The sequence below is a fragment of the Doryrhamphus excisus genome, linkage group LG9, assembly GCF_037039965.1.
Source record: "Doryrhamphus excisus strain RoL-2023G ecotype Guam linkage group LG9, RoL_Dexc_Guam_v1.1, whole genome shotgun sequence".
Lineage (NCBI taxonomy): Eukaryota > Metazoa > Chordata > Actinopteri > Syngnathiformes > Syngnathidae > Doryrhamphus > Doryrhamphus excisus.
Window position 1 is genome coordinate 18016458 of NC_136365.1, and position 26797 is coordinate 18043254.

At 41.3% G+C, this 26797-nt stretch overlaps 1 protein-coding gene and 1 long non-coding RNA gene across 3 annotated transcripts; one reads left to right on the forward strand and one right to left on the reverse strand.

The window, feature by feature from the left end:
- Window positions 1-7: 7 nt before the first annotated feature.
- On the forward strand, window positions 8-1493 carry LOC144899825 (uncharacterized). The gene is made up of 3 exons (XR_013628139.1): window positions 8-279; window positions 609-645; window positions 1158-1493. It is a non-coding gene; the product is annotated as an uncharacterized LOC144899825 (long non-coding RNA).
- On the reverse strand, window positions 1255-26297 carry tbc1d9 (TBC1 domain family, member 9 (with GRAM domain)). Of its 2 annotated transcripts, none has more exons than XM_058064445.2 (21): window positions 25651-26296; window positions 17407-17517; window positions 15962-16080; window positions 14564-14792; window positions 12573-12834; window positions 12292-12499; window positions 11043-11249; window positions 10792-10956; window positions 10537-10687; window positions 10236-10450; window positions 10041-10158; window positions 9090-9375; window positions 8881-9010; window positions 7369-7467; window positions 7171-7239; window positions 6847-7087; window positions 5999-6064; window positions 5839-5925; window positions 4888-4956; window positions 4365-4468; window positions 1255-3650 (listed from the first exon to the last, which is right to left on the reverse strand). In XM_058064445.2, the coding sequence occupies exons 1-21, from the start codon at window positions 25769-25771 to the stop codon at window positions 2964-2966; spliced, it is 3744 nt and encodes a 1247-aa protein (XP_057920428.2). In that variant the 5' UTR covers window positions 25772-26296; the 3' UTR covers window positions 1255-2963. The 2 variants fall into 2 exon arrangements, with proteins under 2 accessions (XP_057920428.2, XP_078649657.1); XM_078793531.1 differs by lacking the exon at window positions 1255-3650 and adding an exon at window positions 3686-3928 and having other exon boundaries at window positions 4300-4468; window positions 25651-26297.
- Window positions 26298-26797: the final 500 nt, after the last annotated feature.

The window sequence follows — 26797 nt, forward strand, 5'->3', positions numbered from 1 at the left end:
AGTCCATGGACTGCCAAAGAGTCAATGTTCAATGGAGCCCTTTTCAAATAAACAACCCCCCCAACACACTGGCTTGTTGCTTCACACACAGATGTTGCTTCTTGATGGGGAAATAGCTTCAAAGAAGCATCACCTGCGTGTGTCGCTTCTTCCCAGAGCCGATACGGAATAAAATGATATCAAGGGAGGATTTAGCAGCTGTCTGCAAGTCTGTTCTGTACTCCTACTTCTCACCACGTGCGTTTCATTTGCAGCCGCAAGAACGACACACTGATGAAGGTAAAAGTTGTGACTGAAGTTCACTGTGCAGCAGATAAGAGCTTCTGCATCACCGAGACGTCATAACTTCCACTAACTGCGTCTGTACCGTTGTTGGGAAAATGAGTTATGAAATTATGATGGATTTATTTCAACACTACAGCGAATGAGTAGTATGCTAAAAATGTATGAGTTGAATTTTAGTGTGATAGTTACATGTCATGAAATACCATTGCATTTAAAACGCATACCGTAGTACAAACCACCACACTACCACCACCATATTTTACTGTTGGTATAACGTTCTTTTTCTGACATTTACACCAGATGTGTTTTTTGTTTTTGTTCAGGAGCGGTTTGGGTCTTGGAACACTGACCTTAACTGAGGCAAGTGAGGCCTGCAGTTCTTTGGATGTTGTTGTGGGGTCTTTTGTGACCTCCTGGATGAGTCATGGCTGCGCTCTTGGGATCATTTTAGTGGTTGGTGGCCACTCCTGGGAATCTTCACCACTGTTTCATGTTTTCTCCATTTGTGGATAATGGCTCTCGCTGTGGTTTGTTGGAGTCCCATAGCTTTAGAAATGGCTTAAATCCCCTTCAATACCCTAAAAAAATTAATAGAATTATTTAAAAATGACAGTTTTATAGTATTTTTTTATATTTAACAGGGGAGATTATAGTATAATATTGTGACAGCTGTTTAAAGAAGAAGAAAGTTGTAGGGCCACCTAGTGGAGAAGTTGTTGCACTGCAGTCTTAGATGAGTTTCTCCTATTGGTGTGACTAAATGACAAAGACAGCTAATGATTAACTATTGGAAGCATCTTCAATGTAAAAACCACAAGAAGTCACACTTACAGCGATTGTTCTGATTGATTAATTATTGATCGTCATGGCAGGCGTCCAAGATGGCAGGCAGCTCACTGATCCCTGATTGGTCGATCTGGGACACGCCCCGAGAAATGAGTGTGTTCAGTACAAGGACGAAGGAGAAGATTCTGTGTGGTTGTGTTTTAATGTTTTGAATGATACTCAGTGCATCAACTGTTGCAGCTTAAAAACACAAAAAGTACAAAAAAGATGAGGCAAGAAAATAAAATATAAAGTACACAAAGTGTGTACTGACAAAGTGAAAGTAGTGTCATTGTCGTCGTATATAGTTAACATTCAGATTTTCTTTACAAAACATGATCTACATGATATCATCTGATTATACATATAACTACATTATTATTATTATTTGTTATAAGTTGTTACACAGGAAGCCACCGGCAGGAATCGACCAATAGAATGCGTACGAGTGAAGCCCTACGCACTTGCCACAGAAAAACACGCTTTCACCTGCAAAAAAAGGGTAGAATGAGGTACTGTTTTTAGTAGACAGTCCACTTTGCTGCAGCGCTGCACTGCTAGATTGCTGCCCTCAGTCTCCTCTTGGACAAAATGTGCCCCCTAAAAGGTAAATACAGCAGATCATAACTCTTATGCTGCCCTTAGTCTCCTGTTGGATGAAATGTGTCTCCTAAGGTGTAAATACAATTTGCTTTCTTGCTGCCCTCAGTCTCTTCTTGGATAAAATGTGTCCTTTAAGCGCTAAATACAGTAGATCCTTGTTTTCTTGCTGCCCTCAGTCTCCTCTTGGATGAAATGTGTTTCCTTAGGGGTAAATAAGTAGATCCCTGCTTTCTTGCTGCCCTCAGTCTTCTCTTGGATGAAATGTGTCTACTTAGGGCATTTAGCCCTAAGTACAGCAGATCATCATGCTTATGCTGCCCTTAGTCTCCTGTTGGATAAAACATGTCTCCTTTGAAATAAATACAGGAAACACCGTCTTGTGGTCTCCGGTCTCTTGGATAACATTTGTATTCAAGCCTCAGTCTCATTTTGGATAAAATGTTTCCTTCATGACCTACTGTACTGTTGCCCATCAGTTCCTCCTTCTCTTCCTGCCCTCAATCTCCACTTGAATAAAATGTGTCTGTTTTGAGAAGTAAATACAGCAGACCCTCATTCTCTTGTTGCCTGCTGTCTGTTTTTTTTTTTTTTAGATGACATTCGTCTTCTTGCTGCCCTCTTCTCCAGTTGGATAACATTGCAATAGATGTCTTGCGGCACAGAGTCTCCTTAGAAGTAAATAGAGGACCCTGGTTCCCCTCAGTCTACTCCTAAAATAAATATGTCTCCTTATAGAAATACAGGACACTGCCCCCTCAGTCTCCTCTCGGATAAGATAGAGAAAATCCTTATAGTTACAAGAGAGCCTGCTTCTCTTGGTGTTCAGTATCTTGATGCCTTCAATGCAGTGTTTTGTTTTTGCAGTTTCTCGATGAGAGTTTAAGTAGTAGTAGCATATAGTAGCATATAATATAGTAGCATAAAGGGAAAACGGAGGTGAGACGGTACTGTGCAGTGGAAAAACAGCATATAGTTTACACATGAAATTCAGTTATTCCTTCTTTCATATCATCGGGAAACGGAAGTGTTATTGAGCAGCATAAGGACGTGCGAAGTAAGGATGTGTTGTATTGTTGATGTTGTCGTACTAAGCCATTGCAGTGTAAATACACCGTGGACGACACCACATATGACTTCATCCCAACAAATATTGATATATTATGTGATGGTGCTCACATTCGTTCAACTATTTTCCACATGAAATTAGCATCTAAAACGCATAATAAATAAGAATCCTTGTGAGATGTCGCCTATCCGGATAGAGAGATTTCATAGTCACTGGTGGACAGCAGGGGGCGCCCAACTTTGTGAACGTTCTTAGCATTTGCGATGCGAGCGGTCACGTCCACGGGCTTCTCAAAGTAGCGCACCAGAGCCTGCTCGGTGAGCACGGACGCCAAGAACTGCTCAAAGGTGATGGCCCAGTCTTTGTCGACGCTGGTGCTGCGAGGCAGCGCTCGTCCTCCGTCACCGCCGCCATTGTTCTTCCCGTCGCTTCTCACCAGCACCGTGTCATCCGCGATGTCTTCGCACTGCAGCTTGTCGTCCATGTCATGGGACCCGGCACTAAGCACCGAGTATGACGACACCGATGTGTCGTCTTTGGCCTCGTCGTCGGAAATGAGCATGGCGGACGACGAAGCGGCGTTGTCTTTGGGGGACGAGTCCTCCAGTTTGATGTCCTGCATGGGCGGTGACGGCTCGCAGCCGTCCGGAACTCTCCCCTCCTCGCAGGGGCTTGGCTTGCGCTCCGAAACAAAGGGGTCGGTTTTGCATACCTCAGCCTGATCCCTGCGAGCGGCGCAGAAGAGCTTGCCCACTTCTCCCATTTCCAGCAGTAAACTGGTGACGGTGGCGGTGGCGTGGTACAGCTCCTGCTCGGCCGCGTCCTCGCTGAACATGCTGTACAGGGTTTTGCACAGCTCGATGAACTGGCTCTGCAGGAGAACACAATCAAGTCCGGCATTTTTGACCAGTAACACGCGCTTTGATCCGTGGTGAAGTCCGGATTGGAACAGGTGAGTCCATGCACATGCGTGGGTGTAACGTAGCAGACTATGATTGGAAAGCGCTCCTCGCAAGTTCTTAATGATAACTGACACATTCAATCCAAGTCTAAACGCACGGCATCTTACCTGCGATTACATTTGGGTGTGTTATAAAGACATGTCATTTAATTAATGTGAGCAATTACAGGTATTTTAGGTACCACAACCTAAAGTAAGGGCGGCACGGCGGTCTAGTGGTTAGCGCGCAGACCTCACAGCTAGGAGACCAGGGTTCAATTCCACCCTCGGGCATCTCTGTGTGGAGTTTGCATGTTCTCCCCGTGCATGCGTGGGTTTTCTCCGGGTACTCCGGTTTCCTCCCACATTCCAACAACATGCTAGGTTAATTGGCGACTCCAAATTGTCCATAGGTATGAATGTGAGTGTGAATGGTTGTTTGTCTATATGTGCCCTGTGATTGGCTGGCGACCAGTCCAGGGTGTACCCCGCCGTACCCCGCCTCTCGCCCGAAGGATAGGCTCCAGCACCCCCGCGACCCTCGTGAGGAAAAAAAGCGGTAGAAAATGAATGAATGAACCTAAAGTAGGCTTCGAGTTTCGCCCCCGGTGCGATTGAGTTTGAAGGAAGGAAGTGAGGTCCTACCTGATTCAGCTTGGGAAGATCTTTAGTGTGCTCCGTTTTAGACTTGGTTTCCTGGTTCCACAGTTTCAGGTAGTGGCGGTAGTCGGGATTGTTGAATTTCTTCACTGGAAGACATGATTGCAAAAAATGCTGTGAAATTGCGTTGGTTCACGGGTACAAACACAACAATTCAAGTCCAGTTCTCATAATACCAAAACTGTCTCATGACAATCACCACAGGATTAGCACAGGGCGTCTTCTTTCACGGCTACTTCCTCACTCATGTGGTATTCAGCGTGACATCTGTTAGTGTCGTTTAGAGGACAGTTTATGGTTCCTTTTCCAGTTTATAAAAATTTATACTTGCATAAACCAAACAATAAGAAAGAATTGAAATAACCAGAGATGTGCTTCATACAATTTATGTGCTATCTCCTCCCACCAGTTATGAACAATAACTGCCACCTTGCACAAAACAGAACTAAAACAGAAAGATTCAATTGCAGTTGCAATGGACTGATATGTACAGTCAATGTTGACTTACCCTTTTCCGTCTTAAAGGTAACCCTGACAAAGCCGTCATCCTTCTCACTTCGGTTTTTGGCGTCCTGGCCTGAGGAGAGAGAAGAACGTGGATTAGATAGATACACTACCACTCAAAAGTTTGGGATCACTTGCAAATTTCTTTGTTTTCCAAAGAAAAACACATTTTCATGTATTTCACAAACAATTTTTTCCATTTCACAAACAATTAAAATGAATCAGATGATCAGATTTTCAAAGAACGAACTACATTTTTGCATAGAGGCCTACTATCAACAACTGTCAGTCCACTGCATCAATCTCCTGGTATGGCTGCTAATCCAAGTTCATCATTTTATAAGATTATTAGAAAACCCCCAAAAAATCTAAACTAAAATCTCTTACCATGCTGCTAACTAATCCCTTCAGAGAGCAGCACAAACTGGGTCTAACAAGGACAGAAAAACGCTGCACAACTGTGCAAGAAGACAAATATCTCAGAGTGTATAGTTTAAGACAAAGACGCCTCACAGGTCATCACCTGGCAGCTGCACTAAATAGTACCCGTAAAAACACCAGGGTCAGTATCAACAGTGAAGCGGCGACTTCAGGATGCTGGACTTCATAGCAGGATCAATCTCAGACTGGCCCAAAAAATTTCCAAGTGATCCCAAATTTTTTGAGCGGTCGTGTATATATTGCAATAAATTTGTTGTCTGGAATTTTGACTGCAAGCTTTATTCTGAGTGAAATCCGGCATCAGAATATGAAATATTTCTATAAAGGCCAAGTATGTGAATGAACAGAAAGCTGAGATGTTGATGCCGTCATGGTGGATAATCTATGAATAATGTGTGCAAATATACAGTATAGAGTATAAGTATAACCAACCAAACTAAGCATATGAAAGTAGACACGCTAACGACCAGTTTGATATATATTTATGAAGGTTTCTGCATGTGCAATATGTTACCCATTGACGTTTCCGGGGTGATGTCCTCAAAGAAGTACTGCGTGGCCTCGAAGGCGGAGTCAGGCTCTTCCTGTTCATTCGTCATCTCTGACAGAAAACAGGAACATTATCATCAACATTTTTTTTTTCATATGCAACTTTGGCCTGAGCCAACACTGACCAGGTAAAATGTGCATCTTGTAGAGGAGCTTCAGTTTCTCTGTGAGGTCCCCGTGACATAGAACACCTACAACACACAACAACTCTGTAAACCAAACTGGTGAGACCACCTAATCCAACCATGTTTGTTACCAGTTCGGCTAATGTTATCAGTGTGCAGTATTGTGCTGCAACCAGCAGAGGCACTGTTGATTAAACTGGTTTACTGTCTGAAGGACTCCTGTGGGAAACACTGAGCTACTATTCAAAATAAAGTTGTTTTTTTTCCCTCTCCCATAGAAATATATATAATGCAACGGAGCCTTGGGCATGATCTGTTTTCATTAGTCTGGATTTTTGCATATTTTCCATCCATTCATTCATTCATTTTCTACCGCTTTTTTCCCTCACGGGGGATGCTGGAGTCTATGGGCGAGAGGTGGGATACACCCTGGACTGGTCGCCAGCCAATCACAGGGCACATATAGACAAACAACCATTCACACTCACATTCATACCTATGGACAATTTGGAGTCGCCAATTAACCTAGCATGTTTTTGGAATGTGGGAGGAAACCGGAGTACCCGGAGAAAACCCACGCATGCACGGGGAGAACATGCAAACTCCACACAGAGATGGCCGAGGGTGGAATTGAACCCTGGTCTCCTAGCTGTGAGACCACTAGACCGCCGTGACGTCATTTTCCATCCAAAATGAGGGAAATAAAAAGCACCATGAACAATTTTTAAGTGTAAAAAGAAGTTACACAGTAACTGTTAATAGTAACACATAAACAGGTACACTATACGGTGTTACCTGTGGTATTATTTTTATGATAAATACACCATGTGATATATAGTAGCACCTACCGAGTCCGTTGATGAACTCCCGGAAATTAATGAAGGCGTCCCCGTTCTGGTCCAGCAAGCGAAAGAAGCGTACAGCCAAGGGGTCCGAGTGGCTGCCGTTGGCCCAGGGAAACAGGAGATTGAAGAGGCCCTTGAACTGCTCCATGTCGATGCGGTACTGCTCCAGGTAGGGCAGGCTGGGGTCGTGACGCTCCATCGGGTTGCTGCTGCCTCCCCAGTAGCAGCTAGTCAGGTGCTCCGCCTCAGGAAAGACACATGGATTTTGGAATTGAAATATTTTTATATTGTAGGGAAAAAAAAGTTCAGTCATGGTAAAATAGTCACCTTGAAGAGGACGTAGAGTTCCTCCAACTCATCCATGCTGAAGGCAGTCTCTGTTACAATCGTTCTGACCTATTGAACAATGTTACGCATGGACAACAAGCAGAATGTTAAGAACGTTAGTACCAAGTTGAGCTTTTTCCATGCTCAATTCTGATTGACATGCACAACAATGGCTCCTTCAGTCGCAAGGAGTCTCACCACGTTGCGCTTCGTTGTATCTTCAATGGTTTGGATGACCCTCAGCCTCTGTTTGAAACGCATCTGCTCGATGACGTCGGCGCGGATGGAGCCAAATTTCTAAGGGTGGAAACAGAACGAGCAGGGATAAGGAACAAAGGCTTCGCATTTGATAGCAAAAACCATGGCTGAGTCGCTTTAGCAGCAACAATTTTCACTTAGACACTGTTATGGGAACCCTCGAAAAGTGTGGAGTCGTCAGTCAACAGCTTGTCAACGCACAGCCATAGCTGATGATAGTAATCATGATAGTAATCTGGGGTAATCTGGTAGTCTGGGGCTGCACGAGTGCTATCTGCACTGAGTGAGCTGCGGTTCATATTGCAGGGGAAAACAAATCCCAACTGTGACATTGTACAACTGAACATAAAGGACAGTTTTCCAATATAAGGAGCCCAAACACACCTCCCTTATGACAAGTTTCTATAGCCACGTTTACATGGACCCAAATATTCCAATTCCATTTGGGTTATTTGCTCAAATGGAAAGAATCAAACTTTTGTATACACCTCATTCCGAAAGAAAAGTGCCAATCCGAATGAATATATAATCGGATTCACAGGGATGAAATATTCCTTTCCCCAATCCGATTGAAGTATCTTGTACCCGTTCTTCTTCATGGTGTTTTTCTTCTGTTGTTTATTGGCAGTGCATTACCGCCATCTGTGGAACAGAATCTAAACCCTTCTATACGCCATTCACAAGTCCAGTTTTATTAAAAAAGAAAATACATATCTATATAAAACATGTGCCGAGCTTAATTATAAAATATTAGCAAGATTGAACTTTATCTTTTCCTGTTCCCAGGTGCGTTCTTTCAGCGAATGCTGAGATATTATGGAACACGCAGCTCAAGACGTTCTTTGATTTAAAAAAATGGAGGCGAGCAATCGGCACTGGACTGCTGTGGAAAGTTTGTTTTTGATTCAAACTAAATTTCAAGACTGGACGAACGAAAAACTGGCAATACGGAGTTATTCCAACAAGTGAAAGAAAAACTCGAGGAAGTCGGTATCACGTGATGTTGGTGTTTACGCTTTAATACGCACCCCATTGACTATTCTGGTTGATTATAGCGGCGCATGTAGACATGCGATTGGAATATTCCTTTCCATGGATACCATTGCTTTCGGAAAGGTCATTCGTAAAGAGAATGACGTGGCTTATGTTGAGGAGGCTAAAGGTAATGAAGTGTCTCCAGACATGTCTCCACAAAGCTTACATGGTCATTCAAGTGTTGCTTTGATGTTTTCCTGCTTTGTAGTGTGCATTGTTCAAAGGCTAATGGCTAATTTAGCTACCCGATTACAACTTGCATGCATCCATTAGACCTGGTGGCGTAAAATGTTACATTTAAGGTCAAGAATGTGCTGGAACATTACATTTTACAAGTCGATCAGCAAATGAAAACAAGACACGATGTTAAAAAGTACAAGTTGGACTTCTATAGTCCTGATGTTTTATATCAAATACCTCATAAGAACTGCGGACCAGTTTGAAGATGTCCACCTCTGGATGCGGTTCTCCATTGTCCGTCAGCAAGGAATGTAGATGTAGGATGGGTGGCAAGGTGCTGTCCTTATTGGTCACGTTGTCCAGGTACCTACGAGAAGCAAACGTTTACTCTTAGGTTTAGGAGGAGTCAACAGCCAGAAGGTCCCGGGTCCCGTTTTCGCCTTTACCTGCCCAGCACCGTCATTGCCTCGCCATCGTCCTTGCACCCGAGCAGCTGGTGGATGTTGGCATGCAGCACGGACAGCGCCAGCTGAAAGATCACCTTGATGCCGTCGTAGAAGAAGCAGTCCACTACCACCACGGCGCTCTCAAATGGCATGACTGACAGGAAGAGGGTGAGGAACCAGGACAGCGAGATGGTGGAGATGACGCCAAGGTCCTGCATGCAGTCGTACAGCTGGGGGACGTACTCTCTGGCCAGCTCCTCGAACACACCTTGATCAACCAGAGCTCCTGGCACGGGAAGATAACAATGATTTTTTAAATTCAGTTATACCCTCTTCCTATTGGCGGCCATTTCAAAACTTGCATGCGTGGGTTTTCTCCGGGGACTCCGGTTTCCTCCCACATTCCAAAAACATGCTAGGTTAATTAGCGACTCCAAATTGTCCATAGGTATGAATGTGAGTGTGAATGGTTGTTTGTCTATATGTGCCCTGTGATTGGCTGGCCACCAGTCCAGGGTGTACCCCGCCTCTCGCCTGAAGACAGCTGGGATAGGCTTCAGCCCCAACCCCGCGACCGTCGTGAGGATAAGCGGTAGAAAATGAATGAAGGAATGAATGAATACAAGTTATTTTAATACAAAAGGTCTGGGATAATTAAAACAATAAAGCATTACTAAAACAACAACAAATCACAAAATCTATAGATCTTAATATATATTCATTCATTCATTCATTCATTTTCTACCGCTTTTCCTCACAAGGGTGCTGGAGCCTATCCCAGCTGTCTTTGGGCGAAAGGCGGGGTACACCCTGAACTGGTCTTAATGTATATTATTACCATGGAAAAAAATATATTACAAATTTCCACAATATAACAAAACATATGCTATAAATGAATAAAACGTGAAAAGGTTACTACAATTAAAAAAAACAATAAAGCAACATACAGACCTACGACCCTGGTGTTGTAGTAGTCTGGAAGCATCCTCTCACAGAGCGCCACCAACAACCAGAAGGCCTCCTCCTCTTTAGCATAGAGCAGCAACACCGATGTCACGATATTCATGGCCTGTAGCGATAAAGACATATCAACACACTTCCTGCACACCATTATCACCATATGGAGCCATAATCTATATATGGTACCTGACAATATCCGATGTTGGGGTTTCTGAAGGCGTAGGCTGTGAGCACCCGGCGGAGGGCAGCGATACCGATCTCATTTTGGAAAGCGGGGTGCTCTGGCAGAGAGCGGTGAAGGTCTCGCTCGATTTCTTCTGTCGCCAGGTTGTATTTCCCCATTGACCTCTCCACCAGGTCTTCATAATAACCGGGATGGGTGGCCATCTCGTTGACGGCCCCTAGTAAACGTGAGGAACGGGAATGCTCCATGTGAGAACCAACGTGGATTAATGTATACTTTATATGCCGTGTGGTCAAAGCTCACCGGAGAAGAGCAGCCAGAGTTCCCCTCTCATGCCTTCAGGGATGCCTTTCAGGACCAGATCTTTGGTCTTCTCTGTACGGTACATGCACACCCCCTGGCCGTACTCCGCAAAATGGTTCTTCCAGGCCTGCTCCTTCAGGAACTCTTTAGCCTGATGAAGCGCATGAAATATGAATCATGTTAAATCTAGGTTGACATATGATAGACAGGAAGTTGTAATGTCATGCATGTACTCCCAGCTGTGTGAGAGCTCACCAGTTTAGGATTGAAGTCCTCTGGCGAGCGGCGGCGGTACATGGTCATGAGGGCCTGGGTAGCGGTGGGCACGCTGCTGTCGTTCAAGTTGAAAGTCCGCTCGCACTCTGAACCTAGACTGTGCTGCGGACTGCTGGAGAGCAACGATCCATGCTGGGAGTAAACCTGGAGAAGGATTAAAAAAACACATCTTCAGCAACAGGAACAGGAAGTAAAAACGCAGACAACGACTAAGCCAAAACAATTCCCACCTCGTCATCGGAGCTGTTGAGGCTGCCAGTGAGTTCCCGCTCCTGGCAGCTCTTGGAAGGGGTCTGCTGGAGGAAGTCGGAGATCCTCTGCACCAGGAAGTCTCGGTCCTTCAGGTTGGCGAAAAGGAAAGTCATGCGATTCTTGGTGCTGATGGAGACCGGGCTGGGCAGCACGTTGGAGCTGTCTGCCTTCTCTACGATGGTCACCTGCAGGATGATGTAGAGTTGTGTCAAAAATTATATTCCAAATGGTTTAGAGTGGTGTACGACTGAAAGGTGTGATTAATGTTTTTGTTACCTTATGTGAAAGTATACTTGAAAGTATGATTTATGACAATGATTCCCAAAGTGTGGGCCGCGGTGGTACTGCAGGTGGGCCATGAGAGGTCATATAAAAATATGATTCATTTTTGCAAATATTATTTTTTAAATATTTTTTTTATTGTAAAATATTTATTGCACAATTTCAAAAAAATATTTATAGGCCCAAGCAATAACCTATTGAGTGTTATTGACCCGTCACAATATTTTAGGAACCTTATACAGTTTATGATTGGAATGTAGCTCTTTGGTCATCATGCCAATCTTGAATGCAGTTATGAAAAGTATGACAATTAATTCTGTCTTGTGTGTACACCACAAATTAAAAGTTTGGGCTTCCTTTTTCCCCTTCCTTTCATTTCAATCCTGAATCTTGAATGAAAACAGGGGATAAAGGAATATTATAATATTCTATAATAATAATAATATTATTATTATTAGGTGCTCTGAGAATGCAGCAATTCGTCTATGTACTGTTTTTAAGACAAAGGTGGGCCACACACATTTTTTTGATTTTCAAAAAAGTTGGTAAAGTTTGGAAACCCCTGATTTATGAAATCCTACTACAAACATAAAGAAAGCCTACATCATCTTCCCTGAAGACAGGTAATGATAATAGCAAAAATGGTGTAATAAAATATAACATGTAATACAGTACAATAATTAAAAAAAATTATTATATATGATACTATATTACACTATAATGTTAATACAAATAATAAACTAATGAAATATAAAATCAAAAGTTATACACCGAAATCCACACCTATTCAGTCTCCAATTAACCTAACATGTATGTTTTTATATTTGTACTTGGAGAGAACCCACGCATACACAGGGAGAACATTGTCAAGTACTGCAACGATTAAAGGTTAAATGCCATCCATACATCCCATTGTATGTGGGATGTATAGATGGCATGACTGACCTCCCGGAGTGGAATGATGAGGCTACACTGCATCTCCTCCTTGCTGGTGAAGCAGATGTAGTTGGTGGAGACAAACATCTGTCCCAGGATGTGCATTTTGTTAAAGGGGGTCCACAGGGTGCAGTCGGTGTGCCCGTCCAGTTTTTCATCTTTGGGCAGACGAAAGAGAGCCCTGTAGCGCTCGCTTTTGGCTCTAGCATCCAAGTCCCTGGAGACAGGACATCCCAGCCATGAAATAACATTTCCACGACAGAAGAATGAAGGAAGTTAGAAAAAGTCACCTCTTGAGGGCCGACACCTTCTTGGGTGACTTTTTCTTGAGTTTAGGCAGCGAGCGGTCCTCCTCGAAGCCCTTGTTGTCCAGGAGCTGACGCATGGCGATGTTGGCCAGCTGCTCGGCCAGCTTGAAGGTCTCGTTGATGTTGAGGAAGACGGAGAAGACGTGCTCGTGGCTGCGCGTGCTGACTTTGATGCCGTCGGGCAGCAGGAGGGTGGCGCTCTTCTCTAGCTGCGTGATGTCCGCCCAGCGCACCACCAGTTTGACTGAGCGAGACAAATATCAGGACCCATTGTGGGTGTGTTGCATGGGCAAGGAACCATATAAGGCAAAACAACAATGTCAACATCATTCCTTGCAGTTAAAATGTGCACTATAAAAAAAATCTGTATTGTTGTAATAATGATGCCAAGCAATATTGTGCCACTATACTCCTTGTAGGGGGCAGTAATGCATATTACAAAGCAGGTAATATAGCGCACATAGCGTAAACAGCTCCATTTGCAGTAGTTGGTGCCCCACTTAGTTTTCAAAAATGAAACTAATCATAAATTGAGTAATTTAGTATGAAATCCCCTGTGGCTGACTTAAGCTTGAAATGCATGCACAACCACAACAGACACCACTGGGCATCCACCATTTGTTATTACTGTAATAGTGTGTGTTGTTCAACAACACAATCATGCTCCAATGATACACGTTAAATGAGTGTTAAATGTTATCTTCCTCACTCATTAGCTCTACTACTCAAACCCGCTTTTGAAATTGAGAGTTTTCATGCTGTCATAAAGGAAAAAGCTTCTTTCTCATGGACATCATTCCCCAAGCTAGATGAGCCTGCTCTGTTTGTATCTCCACCACATAAAAGGACATGTTTGTATAACACAAAAAACAGGCTTTGTGATGCATCTTAAAATAAAGCCTATAAAGTCGGGAGCTCACTATTCCGTTATTGACGATACGGCCACACGAGTCTACCTTGTTAGGGAGGGGAAAAAAGTTGCAAATGGAGAAACGAGCGGCCAATATGGCTGAAAAAATGGAGGATTTATAGAGGCTGTTGTTATTCTGCAAGATGGTGGTCACGTTGATGATAGATAATTATAGGTTATCACATGGTTTGTCTGGTATCAGGCCAGGTATCATGCCCCCAAGTGTCAGTATCAGTATCAGTATCAGTAGAATGATACTGGGCCATGTGATGATCTTATTATCACATACTATTTAATCATGATATATTATATCATTATATCATTATATATTAATCATGTTTATTACATGTCTTATGTCTAAACAGTGTAAACACAATAATTGCAAAAATATTTCAACAATAATATTTTATCAACAGTCTTATCTTATCAATGTCTGACAATTAAAGTTCCATTAATCAAGTTTGGGTTTTTTGGTGACTGGAGAAGCACTCGGTACTAAGCACTTGTGCGTTGTTCTCTGATTGGTTGTTTCACGGGCACGATACCAGAGCAGCGCGCTCTGAGTGGACAGCTACGGGGGCTGATACTGGACATGGTTAAAATCTATATTTTATCAGTATCACTGCCCTGGGCTTTGACACAGTATCATTTCGGCCTTTTCCCGTATCATTCATGGGCGGTTTCTAGGGTACAGGGACAATTAATACTGTAGTATGTGATAAGATATGATATCTTGACAAATACATCAAATACGGCAAATGAACACAGGCATTCAAGGATGCTGTGAATGATATGTAGTATTCTACACTGGTCACAAAATGTCAGTAATTTTACTCGCTTCATTGCCGGAACAAGATGTTATTGTAGGTTTAAATGATCTCACAACAGGCACAATAATCCCGAATTAAAAAACACAGGTTACTGTTGCTGCCTAATACTCAACTCTAAACCGCTAAGAATGGAGGAGCTGCAAGGATGTTATTTTTTGCTAGTTGCTTGACTATTAGCGTAATGTAATAGCTCACATAGCTACGCTAGTGTTACCAACGCTCAATGTGCCCACCTTCTTTGCCCAGTAGGTAGGAGTAGAAGCACAGATGGTTGATGCTGAGGTACAGCCACCCTTGCCGTGGGACCTTGCCCTTCCAGAAGCTGCAGGAGTAATAGTTGACCAGTTTCTCCTCCTCGGGCATGCCAAACAATTTGCGAAACTTGGAGCTGGCCTCTTTGAACTTGTCCGTGTCGTCGTCCTCTTTGACGTCGTGGTTCTTATTGTACTCTGCGATGATGCCCTGCAGCGGGTAAACGGCAGAAGATGTACTGCCACCTCAAAGCTCTGTGAGCATGTTAGGGTTGGTTAGTTTTATGTTCTTGCTACTCTCACAGATTAATTGCGAATAAGGTTATCATGATTCCCTTGCCAGAGACAGTTACATCTATTTACATTTGCACCTGCTTCACGGCTGTACGTCCATACCGATGTGCGTTTAGTTTGCTTTGTATACCCAAGAAGACATTTCTATAAATATATACATGTATGAATAATAGCCACAAATACTGGACAGTAATGTGTCATAGTTTTTCCTCCAGCATATCTGGTGTGTAGCTATTTGCATAGTTACTGCAGCTACTGATACTGTGTAAATGTTAACCAAATCAGAGTGAAGCGTAGCATACTGTTTGGTGAAAATGTAGCTGTAGTAAACATAGTGCTATCATTTATTGGAGGTAACAGGTTTATTTTTCAAAGTGGAAAAGTGCGAAAAGTACCATATTTTCTGGACTATTAGTTGATCCGGAGTATGCAAGTAAATGACGACGTTCGAAAAAAATTGTCATAAAAGACGCAAAAACATCTATGTTGTGCTGGGTTTTAAGTTGTGTTTATTTATTTGCGAATTTCCCCATGGGGATGAATAAAGTATCTACCATTTACAAATACAAATTGTCATAAAAGATGCAAAAACATCTATGTTGTGCTGGGTTTTAAGTTGTGTTTATTTACTTGCGAATTTCCCCATGGGAATGAATAAAGTATCTACCATTTACAAATACAAATTGTCATAAAAGATGCAAAAACATCTATGTTGTGCTGAGTTTTAAGTTGTGTTTATTTATTTGCGAATTTCCCCATGGGAATGAATAAAGTATCTACCATTTACAAATACAAATTGTCATAAAAGATGCAAAAACATCTATGTTGTGCTGGGTTTTAAGTTGTGTTTATTTATTTGCGAATTTCCCCATGAATGGGGATGAATAAAGTATCTACTATTTACAAATTATAATATTTATATTTATAATATAATATACAATATTTATATTTCATAAAATGCAAGCTAAATTCAGCTATACTTACAAAAACATAAGCAAGCGTAAAAAAACTGTAACCAAGTTCACCAAGCTCCCAATCTCATTCCATATCAATCAATCCACATCGATGTGAAAATGTTACACTTGCCTGGACTTTTCCTTTGACAAATGTGGTTATGTCGTTCTCATTCTCAAAGATGGAGAGAGTCTGCAGCATGTTGTGTTCCAGCCACTCCCAGTGCTCCGTGATCTCTTTACGCGATGTTCCTGAAGAAATAGATGAAGACGTGTTGAAACAACAACGCTTTATTTTGTCCGTGGCAAATAAGAATGCATTCATTCATATTCGCATCTGTTTGCTAACTGCTAGCACTGATGGCACAAAGAGGTTTAACAGCCGAGAAGCTGCTCACTCTCTTATGTGTTCATTTCACATAGAGACAATGCACACAGACACATGCAGAGTGAACCCTCTTGTCATCCAGCCTTTGTAGCACAGAGAGACTCACAGATTGACGTGATTGTAATTAAATGAGGAGGCCGTTTTCCCTGACGGACCGCTCAATCGTCGTAGTCCACACCCTTGTGGTAACCTGTTGGCCAAAAACTTGAAAACTAATCTCTTACGAAGCGTGAGTTGAAGCTAGCCCGGTTAGCCAAGTTTAGCAGAGCATGCTAGTGTGGCTGTGTGTGTGCGACTCTGTAGGTCAAAGATGGGAAAACTACAAACCACCAAGCGTTCGAATCCGGTCCACCAGAAGTATTTTTTAAACATTTAAGCTGACAACATAACTTGCAAGTAGTCATGTTTATTGTACATACTTGTAATAAATAACCATCTCAAGCCAAAAACGTTGCCCACCCCTGCTCTGGGTTGTATGAGTATGTTTACACCATGTTGTGTTTTCTCACTTATGATGCCTGCTGACGTCATGCAAGAGAGACGTGTTTATTGTCTTGTCTTGACTGTCAACACACATTCTCAAACAAACACAACACACTTACGGCCTCCAAAAACATTGGGCTCTGATACAAACAGAATTCTCTTATAGGAATTTGCTGATACCACCTGCAAGGATTACCGATGCATGACCCACGTCTGTGCTTTCATGCTGTCAGCTAATGTGGCCAAAAGAGTATCAGCGATTAGAGCCGTCTCCACACATGCAAGCACTCGGACTGACTAAGTGGTCAGACTTTTACACAACAAAAAATTCCCGGGTTGCTACAATAGCATGCTTGCCTCCGTTTTTTGTAGTAGCAAAAACCTAAGTCTTAACCCCAAATGAACAAATCATCAAACGCACACTCCAGTAATCTTGCTTAAAGCAAAAACTACTGAAATTTGCATCCATAGGACAAGAAAGCAAAATGAAAACATTACACAAGCGACAAAATCTCAGCTTGGTTGGCATTCCCTCTTCCTTTAATCCTGATCTTTAACACTCCACTGGGGCATGATGTAATGTTTGGCATTCGACTGCACACATGGGAAACGACAGGATGTGTGCGGGACATGGGTGGGGGTGAAAAACACGGGAAGGCTCCTTCCTTTTAACAATGACCATAACCCTAAATGGCAAATTGACGCACCGTGAGCGATGATCCAGTAGGAGAGGGAGTCCGGGGTTTGGTAGAGGATCCTGAAAGGGGCCATTCGGGCACTTGAATCCAGGACCACGTCCAAGGTTCCCACCAGCAAACCTGTGAACACCGGAAACACACAAATCAACATTAGCTGGATAAAGAACTCCATCCAGTTAAGTCAACAATGTGCGGTAAAATAAACTTAAATGGGACCTATTATGCTTTTTCCACTTTTATGACCTATAAATGCAGTTTGAATGTAGTATTCTGGTGTTAAATGATGCCAAAGTTACAGAATAGTTACAAAATAATCTGAGTGGGCACCCCTCGCCACACACACACACCACTTCTGGGCCACCCCGGGACAAGATTCCCAGTCAACGGCCCTGTACACAATTAACTATATACATAGAAAATTCAAATAGCTTAAAAGTCTTGTTCATAGATGAAAAACCATCCGGACATTTGGTCCTGGAGCGGACTTCCTTATATGGGAGTGGCTGTAACCCAATAAACTCTCTGCCCTACCCCAAGCTCTCCTTCCCCCGCCCTTTCCAAAGCGCAAATAAAAAAAGTCCAAGCTAACAATTATGTAAAAGATAGCTAGTTTTGTGCCTCAGCGTTACATTCATCAACTGTCCCTTGAAAAAAAAGAATAAAATGTCCCAAATTTATCTGATGATAGGATACCCATCATGTCTTTGTGGGTATGCCTTGTCAAGTGTCCAGTTGGTGTGTTGTGTAACAGGGGATTATGAATGAAATACTCTTAAGTGCCAACACAATAATCCAAATATGGTCTTAATGAGGATAAGCTCAATTATTGCTACCCGTGTAACTGCATTCATTGTCCGTTGTTATAAAAAAAAACTGCTGCCTATGACTTTTGTAATTGCGGTGCATTTGTCAAGACAAATGTAAAACAAAGAAGTGCAAATGACATGCACATTGTTAGTCATGCTCCTGCCATGCAGTTACTATATGTGCTACAAAAGAGCAAATAGTAGGCTTACATTCATCTGGCTCTGGGGGAAATGGATAACTCAGGTTAAGTCTTAAAGGCGCAAAGGCCAACAACATAATGCAGCTTAAACACTTGGCATTTGATCCCGGCCGCAAAACAAAAAAAGTGTTGTGTCGTGCATGAAAACAATGCTCACTTTCTGCCTCCTCCAAAAAAAATCCGATGGGTTGACCGCAGTGAGCGTACACCCGAGTTCAGGCGACTATCAGGCGGTTTAGGTTTAACACAGGAAACACACAGCTTACGACGTGCGAGACCACCGCAAGTGTTAAGACCATGTGATAGCCTCCATCGTTGTTTACATCTGAAGCCTATAGGAGAAATGCACTTGATTGCAAGTCTATTGTTACTTTTTTTATATACTGGCATAGGAGACTCTCTTTTGGAATGTTCTGAACTCCTGTTTCCATCCATTTGTCATGACTGCCCACCCCGCTTACATGTAAACCTTGGGCTCACACTGCATCTCTGTGCCATACTGAGGAGAAAAACTCTGGGGGAAAAAAGAAAAATAGCTAACGTCATGTTGTATGTAAGTAGTTAAAACCAAATAAACAGCGCCTCTCCTGGTTGAAGAGTAGTAGTGCATTCATCTTCTTGCACTTATTCAAGATCGGGTCGCCGGAGCAGCAGCCTAAGAAGGGAAACCCAGACTTCCCTCTCAGCGACTTCTTCATCCAGCTCTTCCCGGTGGATCCAGAGGTGTTCCCAGGCCAATAAACCCATGATACAAAATGGAAAAACTTGCAACTCATGATATATTTTCTTGGTCGATAATTCTGCTGCAAATTGCTGTTAATCATCAGACCATTTATTCATGAGGTGTGTAATTCACATTTGGACCACTAGATGGTACTCAAGTGTTAGTGTACCTGCGTGAGCCACATTAGCTTGACACAGAAGTTGTTTAAAATATATGCCATATGGTTGAATTTCTTTCACAATGCTGCAATTGACACTGTCGTTTTGTTTATATTTGGCCACCAAACGTCTCGGTAAGCATCGACTGTCGAGACGAAGACTTAAAACCAAAATATTCCCACACTGGGACTGTCGACTGTGGCGTTCACCTCAGAAACCATCGCCTATCTATATGTAACTACATCTAACAACTGGAAAAACAACCCGCTAAGAACACTACCTCTTTTGTGATGTAATGGAGCACATCATGTTTATATTTCCCGTGGTCAGAGGCATCTTAAAAAGCATGTGATGATATGTGTGTTTCAATTATAATTAGCTTTTTGTTTACACCAAGCAAAACAAATCATCCTCTTTTGGAGAAGACATGACTTGTTACCATCGGCGTCACGAGGCATCACTTAATCAGTGATATCGGCCATACATGCTGAACGTTTGATGAACAACAGTAGTGAATTGGAACCTGTCCAACAGGGGTTTGTCGACCTTGTTGATCAGACTGGTTTTTAATGTGAGAGATACACTGGACCCGGCTTAGACCCACCATGACCTAGTAAAAGCCCTTAGATCAGGACTTGAAATGTGTTTTTCCATTCATTTTATGTGGGTTTATTTGTTCATTTACTGACCCATTAAAATGGGGGTGTTCAACGTGCCATTTGGGCTGGCGAAACATTCTAAAAGTAGAATTTTAAAAATGTAAAAATGAAATAATAGGCAGTAATTTATAAGAAATATTGTAATTTTAGTAGCATAAAGTTTGAAAGTCGTAATAAATAAAACAATGACTATACTTGTAATTTTGGGGGAATTAGGTTGCAGAAAAAGTGATAATGTTAGGAGAATAAAGTAAAAAATATTATCGAAATGAACTCATGATTATGAAGAAAGTTGAAATATTTGGAACTTAAATTAAAAACTTTTTTTTTTACAAAAGTAAAGTAAAGATATCAAGAGAAAACAATCAGATTTTAACAATACTTGCAATTTTACAGGAATAAACTGGTAATATAATTATAAAATGTCATTTTCGCAGCATGTAGTTAAAATATTTAAAAAGACTTAAGACAAAATACTATGAGAAACAGGAAAAACTAAATAAAGCTGCAGTCAAAAATCCTAATATGATGAAAGAAAAAGATTATTAAAGAAGAAAGTTGAAATATTTGGCAAATAGCCAAAATGAGAAACAAAGAACAAAGAGCCAGATGATATTTTTTTATATAACTTCTCATCATATCTTTACAAAATCTCAAAGTGATCCTTGCATTTTTCAGTCTGTGGCCCTCGCATTGGACAACCATCACAACTTTGAATCACAATTTCTATGAAAAAAAAAGATGCCAAAATAGAAATTTTGGTTGCGTATTTAAGAGAAAATGGACTTCTTATTAAAAGGCCACAGGAGTATTTCATTTCAGTTTCAGCAGATTATTTGTGAGGAAATGTTGGACTCCAAACAAAAGTACTACTCATGTGCAAACAATGCAACGCTTGTTGGGTGTAAAATGCTACATCCTGCTAAGTGTTGACGCCGCTTTCTATAAAAGAAGAGCAGCATGCCGTCTGTGCCAGCGTCGCTGTGTGTTGCCATTGCCAACTGGCACATAGCAAAAGTCAGCAAGCTCAGCATTTACATAAGGATGACATCATCCTCCCAGCATCGCCAAGAGCTGCTGCCTTGGGAGGATTCATTGGGAATTATTTATTATTACGCAAAAATGGCTTTGGGCACTGAAGCAGAAATGCGTATTTGAAGCTAACACAAGTGAGTGTTGTGTTCAGCTGGTGTGATCAAGACTCTTTCATGACTCAGCAATCCTGTGGCAGTTTACAGTATGTACAAATAGAATTATGCAACACAAAATGGGCAAAAAGCAGGCATTATGTGCAGTTATGTGATGCTTCTCAACATCAACAAATGCTACCACTTAAGCTGCGCTATCAGTCTCACTCTTCCACTACTTCAGCTAGCTTGGCTAGCCAGGGTGAGTTGGCTTCACTGCCCTGATTCGCTGCCAATGCCACTGGCAAGGCTCGCTGGTTTTCATCAGCTTCCAGGAGGAGTGATTAAATTAATTGCACTGGAACCTTGGTTAGCATCCACCTCAGTTTGAGTATTTTTGGTTAAAGAGGACCTACTATACTCATTTTGTATAGTATAGTTTAGTATAGTGTATTTTGTATAGTAAAATTGTAAATGTAATGTTGTATTGAGTTGTGGACTCCTATTGAGCAGCTACACAAGACAAGCTTTCGATATCTTCCAGACTCTGCACCTCTTCCAGACTATTTTCATGTAAAAAAAAATAGTTGTTTATGTTGTGGTATAGACGTTTTGCTTGAAATTTATCTTTTAACGAGGCTACACGGCGGACGACCGGTTAGCGCGCAGGCCTCACAGTGAGGAGACCAGAGTTCAATTCCACCCTTGGCCATCTCTGTGTGGAGTTTGCATGTTCTCCCCGTGAATGCGTGGGTTTTTTTCGGGTACTCCGGTTTCCTCCCACATTCCAAAAACATGCTAGGTTAATTAGCGACTCCAAATTGTCCATAGGTATGAATGTGAGTGTGAATGGTTGTTTGTCTATATGTGCCCTGTGATTGGCTGGCCACCAGTCCAGGGTGTACCCAGTCTCTCGCCCGAAGACAGCTGGGATAGGCTCCAGCATACCCCCGCGACCCTCCTGAGTATAAGCGGAAGAAAATGAATGAATGTTTCTTTTGTTTGTTTTGTTTTCCCTTTTTGTGTTCTACTGCTGATTACTAAAGAAGGGAAAATGGCAGAAACAAACTCTTTTATATATAATATATAAATGTATCAAAAATGTTGTCATTTTGAAAAATGACTGGGATTGAGTGAGTTAAATCTTTTTTTTTTTACTTTACCGTAACCTACTTTAACTTTAGCCACATATTGTACATACAATTTTTATTTAGATACATTTTACAGTGATGTCAATCTGACAATTGGTTTACATTAAGTGAACATATGAAACATTGTACACGTCCAAAATGCAGGCAAACAACTACCTGAGTATCAACAGCAGGCAGCGACAACACAGAAGCAAATCTACTTTGCATTTTCTGGCTCCAAAAAGCTGTTGTCATATCAACAAACACTGCTTTTATCGCTTTTCAGTTAAAATCCCAGATTGGTTTCTCCCACCCTACACTTGTTGTAAAAGTTGACACTTCTCAGATCACCCATTGTCACCCGGTTATGTTTGAAAAGCAATAAAAGTCATCCAAAGGTCCACACATGGGCGGCCACGTAATCAAACCAAGCCTTTATACTTTCTGGCTGCTGTCTAATCTAGGACTATCTGGTCAAAATGTAACTATTTGAATCCAGGTCAGGACAAGAATAGCTACCTGAACGATCCAAATTTGGACCAGCGCCTTAATATATCAGACCATATTTCTCAATGATGTCATTAAAGATTCATGTACTAGTCACAGAAACATGAAGAACATGTACTCCATGAATACAACGAGGTCATAAAAAGAACCAATTAGCATCTTTTGTAAGGATGCAGGAGGTGAAACTTAAACCTGCCGACAATGCAAAAACACAGCACTGTGTAAACCAGGGGTCTCAAATACGCGGCCCGCGGACCAAGTGTGGCCCGCAGGACACTTGTTTGACACCCCCGCCTTGATATGAAAGTTTGATATGGATGCTGTATGGTATCATGTACCCAGAAAAAATTATTACGTTTGATTAATGTTCATGTTAAAGGTTAAATAACTGTTAATAGTTATCCTCCCTATCCGTGTGGAAGTGGTAAGTTTTTGGCTATTTAGTTTAAAGGAAATAACTTAACGTAATTTATAAGAAATATTGTAATTTTAGTAGCATAAAGTTTGAAATTCGTAATAAATAAAACAATGACTATACTTGTAATTTTGGGGGGAATTAGATTCCAGAAAAAGTGATAATGTTAGGGAGAATAAAGTAAAAAAAAAATATTATGGCAATAAACTCATGATTATGAAGAAAGTTGAAATATTTGGAACTTTTTTTTTTACAAGAGTAAAGTAAAGATATCAAGAGAAAAAAATCTGATTTTAACAATACTTGCAATTTTACAAGAATAAACTGGCAATATAATTATAAAAAGTCATTTTCGTAGCATGAAAAAAAATAAAGTTGTAGTCAAAACTCATAATATGATGAAAGAAAAATATTATTAAAGAAGAAATTTGAAATATTTGGCAAATAGCCAAAAGAACAAAGAGCGAGATGATATTTTTTTATATAACTTCTTATCATATCTTTACAAAATCTCAAAGTGATCCTTGCATCCTTTCATTTTTCAGTCTGTGGCCCTCGCATTGGACAACCATCACAACTTTGAATCACAATTTCTCTGCAAAAAAAAGATGCCAAAATAGAAATTTTGGTTGAGTATTTAAGGGAAAATGGACTTCTTATAAAAAATTCAGTTTCAGCAGATTATTTGTGACATTCTGCAGCATTTAACTGACTTCCCTATTCTTGGTGTTTGCACGTGCCCTGTCGGCCACTGAACATTTTGCATTGAAGACACAAGAGGAAGGATGAAGAGGAATTTTTTTTTAATAAAAAAAAAAAAAAAAAAAAAAAGAGGAAGGAGTATGATTCAGCATGAGCAACCAGCGCAACCATATCTCCGCCTGAGAGGACCCCATCAAGCATCTGCACTGTTTTAATCCTACAAGCGTTAGCATTGTTTCTGTTTGTAAACAGCAGCAGCAGGCAGGAACATGTCTGCTACTTTTGCTGCAAGGCACTTTGGTTCCTTCTGGAATCATCTGCACAGGTTTTTTTTACTGACAACTTCCTGTCTTATGAGGACACAGCGAGGTTATAACCTGATCACGGATCATGTGATGGTCACGCTGTCCAACCATGCATGACACCTGCCTATATAATCGTTGCAATTACACAATGTGACAAGAGCTGTATTAAAGATATGGCCTTTACAAACACAATGGCGTTTAATCTCCCGATCACAGCTATGGTGAATTGGAGAATTACACAATCCATGATGAATATTTAACGCTATACCATCATGAACAGCCTTGTTTAACCCTTAAATGCACGAGTGACTGGACCCTACAGTCTTCCATAAGTGGGTCAAAAATGACCCATACTAGAGTCAATGTGTTTTTATGCCAATTTTGCCATTTTGGTAAGGGTTAAGCTAAGCCTTTAAACAGGGGTCTCAAACACATGGCCAAATGTAGCCCGCAGGACACTAGTTTGAGTCCCCCGCCTTGATATGAAAGTTTAATGTTAGTGCGGCCCGCCCAAGTTTGATATGGATGCTGTATGGTATCATGTACCCAGAAAAAAATATTACGTTTGATTAATGTTCATGTTAAAGGTTAAATAACTGTTAATAGTTATCCTCCCTATCCGTGTGGAAGTGGTAAGTTTTTGGCTTTTTAAGTTTAAAGGAAATAACTTGGAGGCTACCGTTTAGGTCGCTAGCTCTCTAGTTTGCGAGTTAGCATGTGTCTCAAGACCCTGCAGTTGCGCAATATGTTGTAAATAAAAAGAGTATAAATGTGACTATAGTCGTGCTTTGTCATGTCTACAGGGCTCTAATAATGCTTTGTTAATTTTAATTTGAAAAAAATTATTTGTCTACCCACCAACTATATGTGGTTTCTTAATTTTGTATTATTTGCTGTTTTATTATTATTATATTTATTTATTACTGATTGATTTTCTTTATTCTTGATCTTATTTTGTGTAGAAAAATAAAAATGAAGATATTTGAGAACAGTGGATTTTTTTATCAGAGCTTTTCTTGTAGAAAATCGGAACCAAAGCAAAGTTTATTAATGTTTCTGTTTTTAATAAATGTGTTTTTTTTGGGGGGGGGGGGGGGGGGGCTGATGCGGCCCAGCCTCGCCCAGACCCTAGCTCCAGTGGCCCCCAGGTAAATTGAGTTTGAGACCCCTGATCTAAGGGTTAAGCTAAGCCTTAAACAAACTAAATAAAGACATGGAACTTATGTAATTTATACCCAGGTTTCTATCAAACAAGTATTAAAAAAAACGCTTGGACACAGTCCTGCGTACCACCAGTGGTACTAGCACAACAGTTTGAGACACTATGCCCTTTAACGTCATAGTACTTTATAATTCACTGCTGTACTGAGGGAGTTTCTGAGGTACAAGATGCAGGATGGGATACGGTGTGGTGGTCTACACTTTTCTTAATGCAGTATATTGAGTTTAAGGGTATAAACGACGCTGACGATGATGTTTTTCAACACTAAATAGAAAATGTAAAGATATAAGACACTCACCCGCTAGTCCTCCACCTCCGCCGCCATGGCCCTTCCTCTTCTGGAGGATGAAATAAGGATTCGCTCTCTCGGTCATCCATAAAGCGCCAGCCAGTAACACCTCTTCGGGACTGACCCACATTGTTGCTTTTAAGGTGACATAGACCTCTTAGGTTTTAATAATGGCAATATATTACTATTATTATTATTATTGTTATGAAATGTAGTCTAATTGCTAGCTAACGTGCAGGCTCGAGACGAGCTAAAAATAAACACTGCTAGCTAGGCTAGCTAGCGTCGAAGCCAGAATTTTAAAAAAAACCTTCCGCTTGTCACTTTTTCCTTTTTTAAAAAATTATATTTATAAAAATCGGATTGTCCGTGTCCCTGTTGTGCTAAACCAGCTTCGGGTTCGATGAGGCGTTTGGTTGTGGACGCTCCGTAGCAGGTGCGCCGTCTCCTTACATGACACAGCGAGACACTCCGCGATGTATTCAACAAGAAACGAAATTAAATATTTTTTTTTCAAAAACAACAAACAAAACACGTTTATAACGTGTCACCCTCTCAAGCTGCGGTGACTTCCCTCGCAGACGCGAAGGGGTCGTCTGACAACAATGACGTTAACCGGACACCATCCTTCTTCTTTTTGTCCTCCTCCGAGGAGGTGGGCGGATCTACACGAACGTCAAAGTACCAATACCAAGGACGGTATCAGTACCGAATCGATACCAGCGTATTTAGATTGATATTTTTCAGTATCTGCGGTGTTTATCTTTTTGGTGGGCACAAATCTTTGTTCAAATAATTTGTGTAAAAAAAGGAATATTATGATCAAATTTGTGATATCTATACATATCATATATTATTGTATTAACATTTGATGGAAAACAAATAAAAAGCTCAAATTAAAAAGTATCTTATTAAGTCTTATTTACTTGGTATCGGATGAATACAATATGGGCCGTATCGCCCACCCCTTACTCTTACCTCCCTCCACGGAAAGTAGAGCGTGTGCGTCCCACGCGGACACTATAGCTACACGTTACGTCACCAGCCTCCTTATAATACATATACAAAATTCCAATATGGTTGAAAACAAATCAGCTAAAGCCATCACAGCACATTATAGCAATACCTGTATAGGATGCAACCCCCCAATACAGAA